The sequence below is a fragment of the Miniopterus schreibersii genome, assembly GCF_964146895.1.
Source record: "Miniopterus schreibersii genome assembly, chromosome: 6".
NCBI lineage: Eukaryota > Metazoa > Chordata > Mammalia > Chiroptera > Miniopteridae > Miniopterus > Miniopterus schreibersii.
The window spans coordinates 38,007,971-38,027,946 of NC_138107.1; the positions used below are offsets into that span (position 1 = coordinate 38,007,971).

The 19,976-nt window shown below is 33.6% G+C and overlaps 1 protein-coding gene across 2 annotated transcripts in view; it reads right to left on the reverse strand.

Annotated features, from left to right (window-relative positions):
* Positions 1-19,976, reverse strand: part of IBTK (inhibitor of Bruton tyrosine kinase) — a 70,339-nt gene that overhangs the window by 33,960 nt on the left and 16,403 nt on the right. The window contains exons 5-16 of one of the 2 annotated variants that reach the window (XM_081139983.1): positions 19,853-19,963; positions 18,755-18,925; positions 16,609-16,726; positions 16,338-16,518; positions 14,325-14,448; positions 11,849-12,026; positions 9,063-9,240; positions 7,294-7,893; positions 6,348-6,434; positions 5,168-5,250; positions 5,052-5,089; positions 4,511-4,607 (exon numbers count right to left, since the gene is read on the reverse strand). In XM_081139983.1, the coding sequence (XP_080996109.1) occupies positions 4,511-4,607; positions 5,052-5,089; positions 5,168-5,250; positions 6,348-6,434; positions 7,294-7,893; positions 9,063-9,240; positions 11,849-12,026; positions 14,325-14,448; positions 16,338-16,518; positions 16,609-16,726; positions 18,755-18,925; positions 19,853-19,963 (1,966 nt within the window). The remainder of the gene's footprint in view (positions 1-4,510; positions 4,608-5,051; positions 5,090-5,167; positions 5,251-6,347; positions 6,435-7,293; positions 7,894-9,062; positions 9,241-11,848; positions 12,027-14,324; positions 14,449-16,337; positions 16,519-16,608; positions 16,727-18,754; positions 18,926-19,852; positions 19,964-19,976) is intronic. The other variant, XM_081139984.1, reaches the window with a different exon arrangement.

Here is a 19,976-nt window from a genome sequence, read left to right on the forward strand (position 1 = left end):
AAGATGCAAAGAAAAATATAAGTATGGTTCATATATAGGAAAAAAAGCAGCCAAGAGAAACTGTCCCTGAGAAGCCAAGATGCTGAACTAAAAGTTTAAAGCAGCTATTTGAAATATGACCAAAGAACTAAAGGAAATTATGTCTAAAAAACTAAAAGGAAGCATAAGTATAAAGTCTCATGAAATCAATAGTACCAATGAAAACAGAAATGAGATTATCCAACCTGACGAATAGAAAGAAAAAAGAATGAATAAAAGTAAACAGAATATAAATGAACTATGGAATACCATCCATCACACCAAGATACATATGGGAGTCCAAGAAGGAGAAGGGAAAGGGTATAAAGAATATCTGAAGAAACAATAGCCCAGAGGAGGGAGTAGAAATAAAAGTATAGAAGTTTTGTATGCAACTGAAGTTAGGTTGTGATTAGTTTAAAATATTGTTGTAAGATGTTATATGGAAATCTTATGATAACCACAGAGCAAAAACCTATAGTAGATACACAAAAGAGAAAGAAATAAAAGGATATCACTACAAAAAACATCATTAAACCACCAAGGAAGATAGTAACAAAGGAACTACAAAATAGTCAGAAAACAACAAAATGCCAATAGTATGTTCTTACCCATCAATAATTACTTCAAACGTAAATAGGTAAGATTCTCTGATCCTAATTGAAGGACAAAGTGGGTGAATGGATAAAAAAACAAGATCCAACTCCTTTTACCTTTAAGGACACACATAGGTTGAAGGTGAAAGGATGGAAAAAGAGGTAAGAAAAGGAGGGCAGGAGTGGCTATGTTTATATCAGACAAAATAGGCTTTAAATCAAAAACAGTCACAAAAGACAAAGAGGTTACTATACAATGATAAAGGGGTCAATACCTCAATAAGATATAACAATTATAAAGATATATACAAACCACATTGAACCTAAATATACAACATATCTATTAAAAGAAGTAAAGGCAGAAATAGACATCAATATACAATAATAATGGAGGGCTTCAATACTCCATATTCAAGTATGGATAGATCATCCAGATGGAAAATCAGTAGAGACACAGCAGACTTGACCAACACTATAGACCAAATGGCCCTAACAGACATATGCAGAGCATTCTATCCAACAGAAGCAAATACGTATTCTTCTCAAGTGCACACTAAACATTATACAGAAGAGATATGTTAGGCCACCACAAAAATAAAAAAAAAATAGAACAGGAGAAAAATTGGAAAATTCACATATGTGGAAATTAATCAACACAGTCCTAAACAACCAGTAAGTCAAAAAAAATTAAAGAGAAAGCAAAAAAAAATATCTTTTGAGACATATGAAAATGGAAACACAACATACCAAAAACTGATATAAAGCAAAAAAAGTTCTAACAAGAAAGTTTACACTGATAAATGCCTTAATAAAAAAGAATTCAAAAGAACAACCTTAAGACTTTTTACACAACAAAGAACAAGAAAAAGAACAAATGAAGCCCATAGTTAGAAGAAGAAAGGAAATAATTACAGCAGAAATCAATGAACTAGATACAATACAAAAAAAAAAAAAGATCAACAAAATTAAGAGTTGGTTATTTGAAAAGATAAACAAAATTAACAAACCCTTAAGTGGACTAAGAAAAAGAGAGGACTCAAAATTATAAATGAGAGAAATTACAACTGATACCAAAGAAATACAAAGGATTATAAGAAACTACTTACTGTGAACACTTGTATGTTAATGAACTGGAAAATCTAGAACAATTGGATAAATTCCTACAAATGTACAAAAATCAGATGATCATATCAATAGATGCAGAAAAAGCATTCAACAAAATCCAGCACCTATTTCTGATAAAAACTCTCAGCAAAGTGGGAATAGAGGGATCATACCTCAACATAATAAAGGCCATATATGACAAACCTACAGCCAACATCATAATCAATGGGCAAAAACTAAAACCATTTCCCCTAAGAACAGGAACAAGACAGGGGTGTCCACTTTCACCACTCTTATTCAACTTAGTACTGGAAGTCCTAGCCACAGCAATCAGACAAGAAGAAAACATGAAAGGCATCCAAATTGGAAATGAGGAAACAAAACTGTCATTATTTGCAGATGACATGATATTGTACACAGAAAATCCTGAAAACTCCACCAAAAAAAGACTAGATTTAATAAATGAATTCAGCAAGGTATCAGGATACAAAATTAACACCCAGAAATCAATGGCATTTTTATACACCAATAATGAACTCTCAGAGAAACTAAAAAAAATTCCCATTTACCATTTCAACTAAAAAAATAAGTTACCTAGGAATAAACTTAACCAAAGATGTAAAAGACCTGTACTCAGAAAACTACAGGACACTGAAAAAAGAAATAGAGGATGACATAAACAAATGGAAAAATATACTATGTTCATAGATTGGAAGAATTAACATCATTAAAATGTCCATACTACCCAAAGCAATCTATAAATTCAATGCAATCCCTATTAAAATACCAACAGCATATTTCACAGACCTAGAACAAACACTTTGAAAATTTATATGGAACCAAAAAAGACCCTGAATAACCACAGTAATCTTGTGAAAGAAGAACAAAGTTGGAGGGATCACAATACCAGAGATCAAGTTATACTACAAAGTCACTGTAATCAAAACAGCCTGGTACTGGTACAAGAACAGACATATAGATCAGTGAACAGAACAGAGAATCCAGAAACTGACCCACGCCATTATGGTCAATTAATATTTGACAAAGGAGGCAAGAACATACGTTTTAAAGACAGTCTCTTCAATAAATGGTGTTGGGAAAATTGGACAGGTACATGCAAAAAAATGAAGCTAGACCACCAACTTACACCATACACAAAAGTAAACTCAAAATGGATAAAAGATTTAAATGTAAGACATAAAACCATAAAAATCCTAGAGAAAAACATAAACAGCAAAATCTCAGACATCTCTCATAGTAGTATGTTTGCCGATACATCTCCTAGGGCAGGAGAAAATAAACAAATGGGACTGCATCAAAATAAAAAGCTTCTGCATAGCAAAAGCAACCATCAACAAAACGAAAAGGGAGCCCACTATATGGGAGAACATATTTGCCAAAGACACATCTGATAAAGGGTTAATGTCCAAAATATGTAAGGAACTCATACAACTTAACAAAAGGGTGACAGACAATCCAATTAAAAAATGGGCAAAGGACCTGAATAGACACTTCTCCAAAGAGGACATACAGATGGCTAAGAGACATATGAAAAACTGCTGAACATCACTAATCATCAGAGACGTAAACTAAAACCACAATGAGGTACCACTTCACACCTGTCAGAATGGCTGCCATCAACAAATTAATGAATGACAAGTGCTGGCGAGGGTGTGAAGAAAGGGAACCCGAGTACACTGCTGGTGGGAATGCAGACTGGTGCAGCCACTATGGAAAGCACTATGGAGTTTCCTCAAAAAAAATTAAAAGTTGACCTGCCATTTGACTCAGTGATCCCATTTCTAGTAATATATCCTAAGAAACCCAAAACACCAATCACAAAGAACTTATGCACCCCTATGTTCATAGCAGAGCACTTTACAATAGCTAAGATCTGGAAACAGCCCATCTGCCCATCAGTAGATGAGTGGATAAAAAAAACTGCAGTACATTTACACCATGCAATACTATGCAGCTGTAAAAAAGGAGGATCTTTTATCCTTTGGGACAGCATGGAGGGAACTAGAAAGTATTATACTAAGTGAAATAAGCCAGTCAGAGAAAGGCAACTACCACATGATCTCACTTATATGTGGAATGTAATAAACAAAATAAACTGATGAACAAAATAGATCCAGAGGCATAGAAACATGGAACAGACTGAGGGATCTCAGAGGGAAGGCGGGGAGGGGGGAGTGGAAGGGGAGAGAGTAATCAAAGAACTTATATGTTTATAAGCATAACCCATGGACACAGACATTGGTCTGGGGAGGGCTGGGGGTGGGGTGGAGAGAATCAATGGGGGTAAAAAGGGGTCATCTGTAATATTTTCAACAATTAAATCTAATCTCGACAAATAAATATAATTCTTATATAGTTCATTTTCACATAAGGTAATGAAAACTTGCTTTTTCCACCCTTTACTGTTAGTAATCGTGCCTATTGCTAACTCTAAATTAAGCTTCTGTTGATGACTTATTTCAATTAAGAGTAGAAATTAAGATTCATGTTGATTTTACCATTATTCAAATATCTTAAAAATCTAAAATACCGTAACTTTTTTTTTTTTTTTTTAAATTGATTTCAGAGAGAGAGGAAGGGAGAGGGAGAGAGAAACATCAATGATGAGATTGAGTCATTGATCAGTTGCCTCCTGCACACCCCCTGCTGGGGATCAAGCCCACAACCTGGGCATGTGTCCTGACCAGGAATCAAGCTGAGATCTCTGGATCCTAGGTAGATGCTCAACCGCTGAGCCAAGCTGGCAGGGCTACTCTAACTCTTATTAATACCTTTTATCACCACAGCTTCATCAGTATAGAGGTAGTCCAAAATAACTTTCAGTATGTCAGAATGTATTGGCATCTCCAGAGCTGCACAACTGGAAGCCTAAATTAAATAAGATAAAATAAAACAATTAAACTGCAAAATACTACTATATTCTGATTGAGATTGGTACAAAAAATTCTGAAGAGGAATCACATCAAATGCAAAAGAATATAACATTTATAAAACACAAAGCTAAAATGACACTTCTAATTTTAAATTGCCTTATAACATGAAAAAGGATCAAGAAAATTTAAGAAAAAGGAACACACTGTATTCCAAACTTCCAAGTAACGGGGACATTTTGACTTAAGTAGCTTTTCTACAATAATTTTCATTTGTAAGTTTTGCTATTTTCCAGCAGGCTTAATCATAATTAAAGTTTAATACAAAAGAAAAACTGAGTTAAAATATCAGGTTCTCATTTTTACTTTCTTTAGTACATAATCTCCCCAAAATCTAAAGAAGTGTTGTTACCAGCCTAGGTGGTTTCTACTTAAATCTTACCTCGATCCATGAGCTACTCAGCATACTATGAAAATATTCTGAAAGAAAAAAAAATTCAATAAAAATAGTGAAAATACTAAAACAAATAAATCAGCAACTAAAAAAAGTGTACCTACCAAGTCTAGCACAAAGAACACATTTATGACAAGGAAATTCCTTTCCATCCACTGATTTCATGGTCACATCACACAGAAATGAACTGCGAGAAAAATATTTAATTAAAGCAAGAACAATTTCTTTACATGTTTAGCAAATGAGAAAATTCATTATAGGATTTGGCTTAACTTTTGGCTTTCTCTTCATTAAAGGCAGCAGAGAATAAACAACTTGAAGGTATACAATAAAGTACTTCATCTCCTTCCACTTCAAGGAAGATAATAAGGGCCTTACAATAAAGATAATATTTTAAAAGGGAACTGAAGTCAGATATTCAAAACCGTCCTTCTTCTAATTTTCCTTTTCCATTACAGACCAAGGGTTAATAATATAACAGTAAGTGACATCACAGTCAAAGGTCTTTAATTCACTTGTTTGTACAACCCATTGTGTTCTAAGCATAATCCAGATATCTCCAGTTTCTCTTTCTCTAAAAACTTTTCACCTACAAAGTATAAATACATAAAAAAACAAAATATTTAATAAAGCCCTAGCCAGTTTTGCTCAGTGGTTAGAGCATCCGCCTGCTCTAACTGAAGGGTCCCAAGTTTGATTCTGGACAAGGGCACGTACCTCAGTTGCAGGCTTGATCCCTAACCCCAGTCAGGGCGTGTGTGGGAGGCAACCAATCCATGTGCCTCTCTCACATTGATGTTTCTCTCTCTCTCTCTCCCTTCCACTCTCTCTCTGAAAAGCAATGGAAAAAATATCCTCGAGTGAGGATATTATAAAATATATATATTTAATAACAAATGTATTTAGTATAGTATATTCCTTACTGAAAAGATTTACAAAGGAATCATCATAATAATGAAGAGTCATAACCAGTTTGGTTTTTGAGTTAACTAACATCATTTCCTATTGATCAAAAAAAATACAAAATTCAGGCAAGAAAAAATAAAAATAAAAAATCTTCCCTAATTAGAAAATAATCAGAAAAATAAATTATACCAATGTCTATTAAACAGTTAACACTTTATCCATTTACTTCAACTGTCCGTTTCCAAAAATGAAGAATACCAGTAAAGTTAAGAGTGTATCTACCTATACATTTTGCTTCATATGTAAGAAAGAGTTCTATTTCCACTCTTAGGTCCCAAAATCTAGAGACAAAAAGTTTACCTTCATTTCCAAACTTACCATTTTTTCTGATTTAGTTTTAGTTTGTTACCAGTTTTCTTGGAAATAACATTAATTTTTTCATTTTCAAATCTGACTCCATCTAACCTATCAACAAGAATAGATAAAAAATAACAATTGGCATATATATTCCTCTACCAAAACAAACAAGCAACAAAAATCCAACAAATTAGTTTATATCTGAACATGATTATATGTTTATATCACCTAGAAAATATCTCAAAGAACTCCCACTCTGTGGTACAGAAATAATCATACATTCTCCCTCAATTTTACTTAGAATTCAAAATATATTAAATATCATTACTGACAAAAAACCCACAATTTTTAAAAAAAATCAAGCTATAGCACAAGGCCCTTCATTATTTTTAAATAGAAAACATACACTCCTCCCAGCTTCCACCCTACAACTAAAGTTATACTGCCATAGGCAACATAAATATCTTAAAAATAGAAAATTCCAAAAAGTCTGGTTTGTAATATGACAAATACTGTGTTAGCCGCTTTACCCATCTTATACAACAAAAACTACATGAACAATATGAGGTCAGCATTATCCCTCCCATTTTGTATACTGAGAAACTAAAGTTCAAAGAAACTAAGAAATTTGCCCCTGCTAGTTATAGTAAAGCTACAAGACATATATCTATAGTCTAACTCCAAAGATAGTACTCTTTCCAGCAACCACACTGCCTGCTACTCCAGATCTGTTACACAAACACCATAGAGGGCTCAAACCCAGTAACAGTGTTCCCATACTTGAATGCTTTAATCCAGGGAGTCCCATTAGAGATAGCTTTAGCAGAAAATGGAGAAGACAAAACACATACCTCCCAGCAAAAAGGGGGGAAGGAAGGGAGGGAGAAAAAGAGCAGAGCAGCAAAGGAAAAGATAATTTTTAAAAGGAGGACATGAAACGAAAATAGGTATTAAGGAGGAGCCATACCTACTACTCAAATTACTGAAACCAAATTTCTTTGCAACATTTTGCAACATTCTTACAGGATCATCTTCCCCAACACTTTTTACTTTTTTGGAAGATTTGGGTTTGCTTTTCTGCTTTTCACTAATTGTATGTGCTTGATTACTTTTATAAACTTCAAATGCTGACTTCTGATTATCTTCATGGGAATTCATCTTATTCAAATGAGAATTCATCGTGACCTGATATTCTTCTGTTTTTTTGTTTAAGTTAATTCTTGGTTTGAAGCCAGGAGTTAAAAAGTCACAAGTATCTGTGTATATAAATTGTAAAAGGTATTCAAACAAGTCAGGATGGACCTTCTCTACCACAAAGAGAGGGCATCCTGCAGAATCTTCGTCTTTCCGGTAAACATCTGTAAAATCTAAAGAAGTACTATCTGAAAGGAACAATTTCTGAAAAAAGTCAGAACGCAATGCCAAAATATATTTATGAGCAGGGAAGATTCTGTTGCCAACTTGAAATGTCACATCATGGATGCTGTCCATTTCATCTGTTTCCCTCAACAGTTTGCCAAACTCTTCAAGAAAGGATGAGGAAGACACAGCTGGAATTTCATAAAGGCTAGAAATGAAACAAAAATCACTTTTACTTTAAAGAAAAAGCTTTTTAAAAAGCATCCCTAGCCAATTCTCCTTTTAAAGTGCAATTTCTTTTTATTTACTAAACAGAAAATTTTAAATTTGGCATTTCCTAAAATATAAGAATACTGCACAGTCTTAAATACTGTATCACCCTTTAAATTTTCTCTATTCCTTCTCCTCTTTGGTTTTTCTCCTAAACTAAAGTGATAAGAATTAAGTTTTCCTTTGAAAGCAGTGTTTTCTCTTTCTACAAAGAAACACTGAATATAAATTTCAAATGACTATTTCATAGAAATGTTTTAAATGATAAAAATTATAACTAAAAACATTCAAAAAAGAATATAGAATATAGTTCTCAACCTTTTCCTCTTTTATGTCGATTTATTTTACAAGAAAAATAAATATACAAAGAACTAAATAAATACTTAGGGTCCCAGATCCTAGAACAGTAAGAAACTCAAGGAAGTAAAGATAAATACACACACAGTCACACAACTGGTCTGTAACCCTGACTCTTTCAGTACTGTAAGAATGCAATCATGCCTTCCCAATCTACATTTTATCCTTCCAGGTATGAGGGACCAACTAGGACAGACCTTGGCAAAATGGGCCGGATGGTCACCCTATTTCTAGGGCTTCTTTCCTTTACAATAGTACCCTTGATATTTATCTTAACCTGTCATCTCTCTACTAATGTGACTCAGAAGACTTGTACAGAGATACGCACTCTACAGATGACTCTACATTACTTCTTTTATCAAGTCTCATCATATACAAGGATCAGAAATTGTTGCAAACTACATAACAAATATTTATAATATATTTTTCAGAATCTGAGTACTTAAGAGTACATCACAAAGTACTAAAGACATAAATTTGTGTGCCTACAAATACATAAACATATATGTATACATCCTCAATATTTTCAATAAATATCAGTTTACAAACTACAAGGAACACTCATCATTTCCAGTATACCAAATTCCACCTGTGAGTTATCCTGGTAACATGATTATATGTCTAAAGTCTCTAAAAGACATGGCAACAGCTCTTCAATTAAATTTGGTCTAGGAGCTATGGGGGGGGGGGGACACACACAAAAAAGTGACTGTTCCTTCTAAAAATGAAATATAATATATACAAGTATACCTTGTTTTAGGATCTGACTGCAGAACTGCAAAGTTGCATCCACTTGGATCTGTGCTGACGCTAACAGCTCTGTGGGCAAAAGTAAGTTTCTCAAGTCGAATTCTTTCATATACACTATTTACATCAGAGACACAGGACACATCTGATGAGGAATTATGAAGGTTTGATAAAATCTCTGCTAAAAAGAAAATAAATAAATTCCCATTAATCAAGGCTTTATTAAAACTATTAAAATGATTTCGGAGTAAATGAAATAGAAAAACAATTAGGAGAATATAGAAATATCTTTTGTATGTATTAAGTCCATTTGAAAAACCACATCCTCTTTCTCTTTAACACAATTTGCACCCTATATATTGATTGTATTATACATGAAATTTTGGTGGGTCAATTCTCAATTATCCATGAATTTCTCCCTTTCACCAAAATTCCTCCGCATTGCAACCAAAGCTATCTTTCTACAAAGCAAATCTAGTATTAAACTACCTTTTTAAATTCCTCAGCTTGCATTAACAATATATAAACTTAGCATCTTCATAATTGATTGCTTATTTGTTCTCTTCTTTCCTCCTCCCCCTTTCTTCCATTTATTCAGCAAATATCAGAGTGACCACACTATGCTACTGCAATGCAGTGATCATCAGTCTACCTGGAATGATATAGTGAACAAGATAGGCATGTCCCTACCATCTCGGAGTGCACTTACAGCAGAAAAGACAAACATTACATAGTGATATCATTACAAGTCATATCAAGGCTATGAAAGAAAAGTATGAAATTTGCATGAAAAAAAATGATTCTACCTACAGTATGAAGTATGGTTAAAGTAAATAAAACCAAAGACAAAGAGATTATTTAGAAAACTAAGAGTCCAGAAAAAACAATAAACGATATAGATTGAGGATGTAGAAATGAACCTGTAGAAAAGTGGAATGACTTCAGAAATACTTGAGACAAAAGTGACAAAACATGGTGACTAAATGGATATAGAGGGTAAGGGAATATGGGGTGTCAAAGATAGCCATTTACTTAAGTTGAAACACTGAAAAACAGATGTGGGTGTGTGAGTTCAGTTTTAGACCACTAAATACGACTAAGATACAATTCTAAGGACTTCAACATTTGTAGTCAAACCTGTAAACCTGGTTCCTCTATCAAATTCACTCTATTTTAGTCTCAGGGGCTTTACTAATCTTCCCCCAACACTCAGTTATTCCAGTTTCTATACTCTCAAAAAACTTATTATGTGAATATTAGTATTTGTCTCCATGAACTGCAAATATTTATATACACAGTCTATGCCCCTACAAATTTATGAGTGTCTCAGAACAGGGGCCCATCTTATATATTTTTGTATTATTAAAATCTAGCCCTCTATCTGGCATATATAATTTTCTGAATAATTATAAATGTTCTTTATATATTTTTAGCATACAAAAACTGATTTGTTCATTCAGCAGATGACTTCTATGTGCCAGGAAATATCTTGAATGCTAAGAATATAGAACAGACATGGTCCTTGCCATCTTATAGGAGACAAGCATTTAAAAAATTAATCACAAAGATAAATACATAAAAACAAGTAAAAATAAGTTGCATGATAAAAATACAAAGGGAATAAATGCTAAAAGTGAAACAAGATAACTCAGTTTAGATTAAGGAATCAGTAAAAAACAACTCTGATGAAGTATAAATGAAGCTTAGATATGAAAACTTAGGAAAGGCCCTGGGACTAATCACAACTGGACAGGGTCAATGTGACTGGAGAGTGGTAAGTGAAGGGAAGAAAATTCCAGATGAATTCAGAGACATAGACAAGAGTCGCAGCAGGGGCCTGGGGCCTTATGGGCCATGTGTTGGTAATGAGCAAACCATTAAAGAGTTTTGAAATACAGGAATATTAGGATCAGGTCTTAAAAGCTCACTCTGGTAAACACTTGAGAATAGATAAAAAGAAACAGGAGTGGAAATAAGAAAATTATTTTTACAGTAGTCCATGTGACAGGCTAGGGTGGGAGCAATGAGATGTAAAATGATAAATACTAGTTTTTCTGAGAGGAAAAAAAATCAACTGATTATTATTTATGGATAAAAGAAAAAGTCACTAACCTAAGTTAAAAAACAATGTAGGTAATCCACAAGTTTATAAATTTATAATCGGATAATTAAGAAAGAACTATATAATGAATAATTTCTATTTTCACTGGTGGCATCTTAAAGCTATTCTTTATATTCATCAAGAAATGAATAAAAAACTTGTCTTCAATTATTCAGCAATTGTTTTAAAAAGCTGTACTTTATTTTAAATTCTCAATGAACGTACAAACTTTATTCTTCCTGTGATTTTCCTTTAAGTCATGAGTTATACCTTTTAAAACTTTAATTTTATATATACAAGTGTGTAAAAAAACAAAAATATAGCGTAAGCTACTAAATTCTCAATTTGGAGAGAAACACAAAAACGGGAGCTTGGAAGATGGTTCACAACCATCTGGAAGTTGTTTTTGTTTGTTTGTTTTTTTAACTTTACACTTCCCTATCCCTAAAATAAAGGCTAGCAATTAGCAATAGCAAGCCACCGTTACTGATGAGAATGTACCATGACCTCAGGGTATGCAGGGACAGATAAAAAGTTGAAAACTCCACATTTAAGCAGATCATATTCCTTCTGTTTACCTGCACATACACCCAAATCAAAAGAAAACCTAGTAACACTTAATTAAATCTAATAATAAATCTTGTGAAATTAAAGATTAACTGAAAAGAACTTTTATGTATGAACTGACCTTTCTTTTCAGAACTCTTTCTTTTTTCTTCAAACCATTTCCCTCTAAATCCTTCTCCATCCTGGGTGACAAATAAAATTTCATTCCTATTTAAAGCAATATCAGAAATGAAGACTTGTCGTGGATAAGCCCATCGACACTGCTTCAGAGAACTGCTGACTGATCTCCAGCAAAACACCTAAAATAAACCAAATTACATTGGAATAAAAAGCAATAGAGCATCTGATTAACCAAAAACTGAAATCAAGAGGTAATATTTCTAAAATAAAAGTTCTCATTAATATGTTTCAATGTTCATTCTGTAGAAAAACACAGATACCATAAAAGTCAAGATGGTTTTAAAGAACTGTGTCTTTCAGAAAAACTACATCAAGCAAACAGGAAGCATTAAATATGCTTCAAAGACACTCCTCTTAAGAAATAATTTTCAGGCCCGGCCAGGCATGGCTCAGCAGTTGAGCGTCGACCTAGGATTCAGGTGATTGGGGTTCGATTCCCGGTCGGGGCACATGCCCGGGTTGTGGGCTCGATCAATGACTCTCTCATCATTGGTGTTTCTATCTCTCTCTCTCCCCCTCCTTTCCTCTCTCTGAAATCAATAAAAATATATTTAAAAAAAAAAAAAAAGAAAGAAAGAATTTTCAGCCCAGCCGGGTGTGGCTCAGCGGTTGAGCATAGACCTAGGATCCAGGCGATCAGGGTTCAATTCCTGGTCAGGGCACATACCCGGGTTGTGGGCTTGATCAATGACCCTCTCATCATTGATGTTTCTACCTCTCTGCCTCTCCTTTCCTATATATTTAAAAAATAATAATAATAAAAATAAATAAATAAAAAGAAATAATTTTCAGTATTGCTTGTTTGGGGCATATAGAGCAGCTACAATGCTAAAGAAAACCAAAAATCTTAAAAGTAAAACTTAGATACCAGATTTGTTGTAATATCTATTTACAAGAATAATGAAAATCATTCTGTGAAAGTCCAAATTTGACTCTAAAGACAAAAAAGACATATGTATAACTAAATTATATAACTATAACAAAATTTTAGAGACAGAAATAATCATCATAGAGTTCAATGGCTTTCTAGTGGTTCTGCAAACTACAGTGTTCCTGAAAAATGGCTTAGGGGCTGCTGCTCAAGGACACTGAAAATGATGAGATTGGGTGCTGGGTTTCCCAATCCAGCTTTATCCAGAGCAGCAACCCTTTTAAATCTGCTTTATAGACTGCCATTCCAAATAAGATTTCATTTGAAAAATTAACACTATTGATTTAAAAGTTAAATCCCCTCATAACTAAGAAAAGTAAAGCACAAAATGGTATCTGCCAAAGTCACTCAAAAGTTATGTACACACAAAAAAAGGGGGCTCTATTGATTGAATAATTCCTTCACAGTTTGGTTTTTATTAGTAAGACTAAATTTTACAGAAAGTAAATATCCAGAGTTATAAGCTAGACCCATATAAATGAAACACCCCAAAGTTAAATGTAAGTTTTTTATACTCAAGTTTTTATGTAATCCCATACCTCTGCTCCCTTCCATAAGTACAAATTCAAGCTCTAATTGTTAAATATAGTTCCGTCTATTAAAATGATTAACTACAATAGATTTATGCCTGTACTGTACCAGTAGGTGAAGCTTTATGATTTTAACTCTTCAAATTCTAAAATGTCAAAATTTACAGCACTTTATAGACCACAGAAAAACATTCTTATTGTATGATTTATTTTATAAGCAAAAAGCAGAAAGCAATCTGTTTTCCCAGTCAGAGTAAAATTCTTTCAGTCTACTAATGTATAATATATATTTTTAAATTAACAGTTTTATTAAAGAAATATACTGATATATTTTCACAGGAAACTAAAATTAAAACTCTACAGTATTTACTTAAGTGATGAGATAAGATACTTTATATAGCGATCTTTTATATACATTATCTTTCATAATCTCTGCATATATATGTGTGTGCTTGTATATATATGTGTATATAATGTATACATTTGTTTAAAGCTGAATCTGGGGAAAATTTTCCAATTATGCATCAAATTTTTAATATTGCCTGCTTAACTTTTTTTAAAGAGTATTTAGATAACATACCTCATATCTATGTAATTCAGTTATCAATACTGAATCACTTATCAATACTGTGTAAATCACTTATCAATACTGTGTATATATAAAACACCCCATCAAAATCCTTTACTTATTTCCATTTTAAGCACAGTATATGAATTTTAAACTATAGCTTAACAAAGCAGTACTATGCAACATTAGTTAAATGTCATCATACTTTCTTTAAAATAATCAGCTCCATACTAATTAGTACTGGATGTCAATATAAACTGAGAAACAGTCAATAGAAGTCATCACTATCATTGAAATACATTTACACATTATCAGGTCCTCTACTGCTAACAACTGACAGTAAGATTACTACACTTTTGCATAAATATATATATATATATATACTCACCCTTCCAGCTCCATCCATTGCAAGAATACAAATTTTTTCACCCCCATTTTCTTTCAAATGTTCAGGATCAACCTTGTATTCCATACGTCCCCCAGATACAAGGACCTTTTTCAAGTTTAGCTGCCTGGGTAAAAAGAAAAAGTCTAGATTAATATGTTCTCTAAAATACAAATGGCTCAATTTTAAAGAACCCAGGGCGATTATTATGAAAGGTAAAGTAAAATGATTTAGCCTTTGGTATCCTTAGTCCCTCCTTTTCTATAAGTTTCCCCTACACATGGCTGTTTCTTTCTGTAGCAATCCTTTCCTCTCAAAAGGCCTCTACACACATTAAACATCTAAAGCCCTGACTGCTGATGTCACGCATGCACTCAAGTTTAAATAACAGATAAAGCTAAAAACTCCTAAGTGTATTTGCATTTTAACAGAAAAGAAAAATTTTAAACTTCAAAACAATATAGAAATCCTTAGTTTCAAATATGAACAACCATAGATATAGCTACCATGAAAATCATCAATATTGTTAATTTAATAACTCATCCACTAACCACACATTTCATTATATCTGCACATGTGATGTGCCTATAGTATTGTATGAAACCTGCCTGCTGCTACTCCAATGATTATCCTCCCTCTTATTTAAGATATTTTGCCTACAATTTAAGATTTTTTCACTTCAAAATTACCATGTTGTAACAATCTGCAACAAAAGAATTTTCTTAGTGAAAACTTGGATATGACATATTTATGTAATTTAATGTTAATCAGGGCAAGTTTTATAAATGTTAACTAAAAACCTTCATATTCCACAAATTACTTCCTACTCACAAAAAATCTACTCAGTTCTAAGAAACATGTATGTTCACATTTTCATGTTTCTGTAACTGAAATATGACCTATAATAGATAAGTTTCTAATTGTTATACACAGAAGTTGTAACAAATTGATGATCACATTTTCTGCTCCTGAGCTAATTTCAGGGATGGTATTTATTTATGAAGAAGTTACCATATCATTTACATTAGCAAAAGTACATTTCATTGCATTTCATTTTCAATGTCTGATTACTTTTAAAGTTAGATGGTTGCTCTCTAGAATTCCTGCACACTACTGCTTCCACTAATTGAGCTATACTTTTCTAGGGTCAAAGATCTATTTCTCTACTTGTATTTATTACTACAATTATATAATATAAAGAAATATTATATAAACCGATAAGACAGTCTGAAAAAAATGTTTTCTATAAAAGTTAAATACTTTGGAATGACATGATAACTATGAGTAGCAAAAAAAAAATCAATTATAAAAGAGTGAAATGTATGAAAATTATAGTATTCTCCACATAACTTACTTCACAATTGTTTTTAAGCACTTGTTCTTTAAATCATTCAAAATAAAATCATAGGTGACACATTATAAATATGACATACAGGAAATACAGGGAAGTCCAATTGGTAGACCCATACAGACTTAAACCTTCACGTTATGATTCTCCACTTTAACTGGCTTTTTGATTAGCAAACCAACTGCTAGTTTACTGAATGCTACTATAACATGCATTCAGATAACAGTAGGCTATACAAAGATTAAAAATATACCGGTTAGGTAAAAACACTTGGACTGGGTCCATGGTATGTGATTTCTTTTTAAAATAAATAAATGCACAATGTAAAAAAGAATACACATGAACCAATGACTGTATCACAAACCAAGAATTAAAATTAATCTAGTTCTGTATACAAGAACCATAAAAAAGAAAATTTATAAGTCATATTTAACTGTATGTTACCATAATTCAGAAATATTGTTTTATAACTTACAAAGAACTTTTACATATATCCACTGGATGCTTGCCAAAAGACTAAGATCATCAAAGATAAAAACTCCTAACTTCCCCACCATTCCATTTTCTCCATTTGACATTTCAGAGCATAGCCTAAAGCTGATAATGATATTTGCTGGAAGAGTTGAACTATTATTAAAGTTCTGTTTCTTTCACAGAAGTACACATACTTAGAAGCCATCTTCTTGCACTGATAGTCTGTAAGTAAGTAAATATCTCCCCTTGTGGTAACACAGACTGTGGCCCCATCACTTGCAGCAACCAAAGATAGAGTGATGTCCTTATGATGAAGGGCAGAGACTTGGCGAGGAGCAGTTACACACTTTTCTCCATTGGGATCTAGCAAATAACCTAAAAAAGTTACACAAATAAACAAATCACAAAACATCCATTTTAAGAATCCAATTTACTTTTCAGATAGTGTTGTCAAAGATTTCTTACCCAGTTGTCCACCATTTAGTCCCATAGTGTAAACAGCTTCTCTAGTCCATAACACTGTATGAAACCTGCCTGCTGCTACTCCAATGATTGTCCTTCCTTTCAGATATTTTGCCTGCATCTATTCCAAAAGACAAATAAGACTGCAGTTTACTATATATCTATGAACTAGTACAATTTTGCAAAGATACAGTAGAACAGAGTAGCAAATATATGGCATATGTGCTACCAGTGCCCCTTCAAGTACTAATGGTAATTGTCACTAACAGATGTCAACACTGAGACCCCAACTCTTCTCAGAACACAAGACATTTTGATGCAGCCACTTTATGTCAGCAGTTTTAATACATAAAAAGCAATATGCAAAACAGGTAATCTCATTCTTATTAGAAAATATGGTGCTTTTAAATTTGACATATCCAGGGTCTCCCAACAGTGGCACGAATAGCATTTTGGGCCAGATGATTCTTTGCTGTCAGGGATCGTCTTGTGCATTGTAGGAGATTTGGCAGCATCCCTAAACTCTAACCTGCTAGATGCCAGTAGTACCACTCCCACACCTGTCCCAGCTGTAACAACTAAAAATGTCTCTAGACATGGCCAAACATATCCTGGGGAGCAAAACTGCCCCCAATTGAGAATACTAGATATGGGTCCCTATCAATTTAGAGCTCTGACATAGTCACCCAATGAGAATAAAAATGGAGTAAAAATCTACCATTCCTAAAGTCTACAAAAAGATTAAATATCCACAAATTCCACAGTTGGAGAAAATGGATCTTTAAAAAACTACCAGATTGGATGCCCTGGCCAGGTGGTACAGTTGGCTGGAGTGCTATCCTGTGCATCAAAGGGCTGCAGGTTCAATTCCCAGTCAGGGCACTAGGTTGCAGGTTAAATCCCCAGTCAGGGCAGCAAGTACAGGAGGCAACCGATCTATGTTTCTCTTGCATGGATGCATGTCTCTCTCACTGTCTCTCCCTGTGTGTGTGTCTCTCTCACCCCCTCCCCCTTCCTCTTTCTAAACATATCCTCAGCTGAGGATTGGAGGGGTGGGGGAGGAGTACCACAGATTGGAGACTACCTCCAATTATTTTGGGGTAATTCTTATTGATTCATTAGCCATCCCAAATGGAAAATCAATGGATCTAAAAGTTTATTAATAAAAAATATATATCTAATAATAATTTTAAATAAAAGGATTAAATCCAGTGAAGAGATTTAACATCTAAACTACAAAATATTATGAGCTGAACACATTTATTACGGATAATGATTCTAGTAACATATTTAGAGCACCAGTCCCAGTTCTGTGTACTAGGTCTGTCCCTGAAGTTGAGAAAAGGGTACCTTTCTGGTAGTGGCTGTACAAATTGGAGGGGGAAACTAGAACAAAGAGCAATAGCTTTTGGACCTATATCCCTTCACATCAACTTGCTAGGTGTGATTTCTGCACAGAGGTAGATTTACCACGAAGCTAATAAGCTTAGGCTTCCAGGTGCCTCACTTGCATAGCCCATTTTGTATTTATAAACTCGGTGTTATTAATTTCTTTTTTTGTTGTTAATCTTCACTCAAGGATATTTTTTCCATTGATTTTTAGAGAGAATGGGAGGAAAGGAGGGAGAGCTGAACGGAGTGTGGGGAGGGGGAGGGAGGAAGAGGGAGGGAGAGGAAAAGGGGGAGAGAGAGAGGGGGAGAGGAAGGGGGGGAGAAGGGGTAGAAAGAGAGAAATACATCAATGTGAGAGAGAAACATTGATTTGTTGCCTCCCACACAAGCCCTGAACAGAGCCAGGGATCGGACCTGCAACCCTTTGGTGCAAAGACAAACACTCTAACCACTGTACTACACAGGCCAGGGCTTGGTGTTTGGTGTTTTTAAAGAGGGCCTTAAACCCCAAAATTCTGGGTCCCCCTTGGCTTATGAATACTTAGAAGTTAATCTAAGGCAGTTTGGTGCCTAATTTCCCAAGTGCTCTCTTTCTTACTCCAAACAAATGCTAATTTGTACTATGCTTAGTTTCTCCTTTGAAAAATATTTATTAGTGAATATAAGTAAAATAACCTGCTCTGTCAATACCGTCCATCTTTTTGTCCATACAGGTTTACAGCAAATAATCACCTTATTGTTTAAAATAAAAGTTTACCTGTCTGGGTACATTACAACTGGAAGGTGGAGGAATAATTCCTAATTGATGAAAAGTATTTTGACCAAATGTATAAATACATCCATCTTCAGTTAATACAACAGTATGATCCTCAGCAGCTGCCACTTGGGAACAATTATGACCACTCAGCCCTTCCACAAGCCTAGGGACCTACAAAATAAAATTAACTTAGTATAATTTTTATAGAAATACAAGTAGAATTTGATGATACTATGCCTAAAATGACATGACTGGTATATGTCTCTATCATGATAAATTCTACAATTCACCAAGGAGTAGATGAGTTTAAGACACTGGTTTATTAGTAAAACACAAAACCCCAGTTAAGACATTTCAATAAAATAATTTAATTCAACAAATGATTTTTGAGCCCTTATTATACACCAAGTGCAAATTTGTTTGGTATGAATAAGTGAGCTCTTCAGCCAAAGAATTCATTGGTGTATTGAATAAATAAAAATACAGGAAACAATCCATCCCTTCAATGAGACATTTACTAGCTATTTGATCTCAATTAAATCTCTTAACCTCTCTGTATTTCACTTCCTTCAGCTGAACACAAAACAATAAAAGTATTTTAGATGATAATTGTATTGGTATTAGGAGTAGATGATTTGGTAAGTATAAAACACAATAGTCTCTGGCACAGAGTAAACAATCAATAAATGATAGCTATTACTATTGTCATTATTTATAAAATGAGAATAATAATGCCTATAACCTCACAGGGCTGTTAAGGCTTTATGAACAATGCCTAGAATATAATAAACCTTAAAAAAGGAAGCTATGATAACAGCTCTCCTTTTTAAAGCACTCTTTAATCTACGGTAAACATACCAGTAGTCCCTTTCCCAATATTTGCTGTAAGAAAATTTTTTCCTTGATGCTTTATAATTTTGCACTGTATCTAAATCCTTAATTTGAACATGATATACCAAAAAATTATTGATTATTAAAAAGTCTATTACCAATTGGTACATTATTTTCTCCATATAGCTGGTTAAAACAAATTTTTTAGTTAATAAAAGCTTCCAGTTTATCAAAATTTTACTAAAGTTACCTAAACATTTCAATTACCAAGCATGTCTGTTCATCTCCATGGCCTAAACGTCCTCCAGGACCATGACCACAAGTATAGACCTGCCCTTTCTGAGACAGAAATACTGAGTGAAATTTACAAAGCACCACCTATGGGAAAACA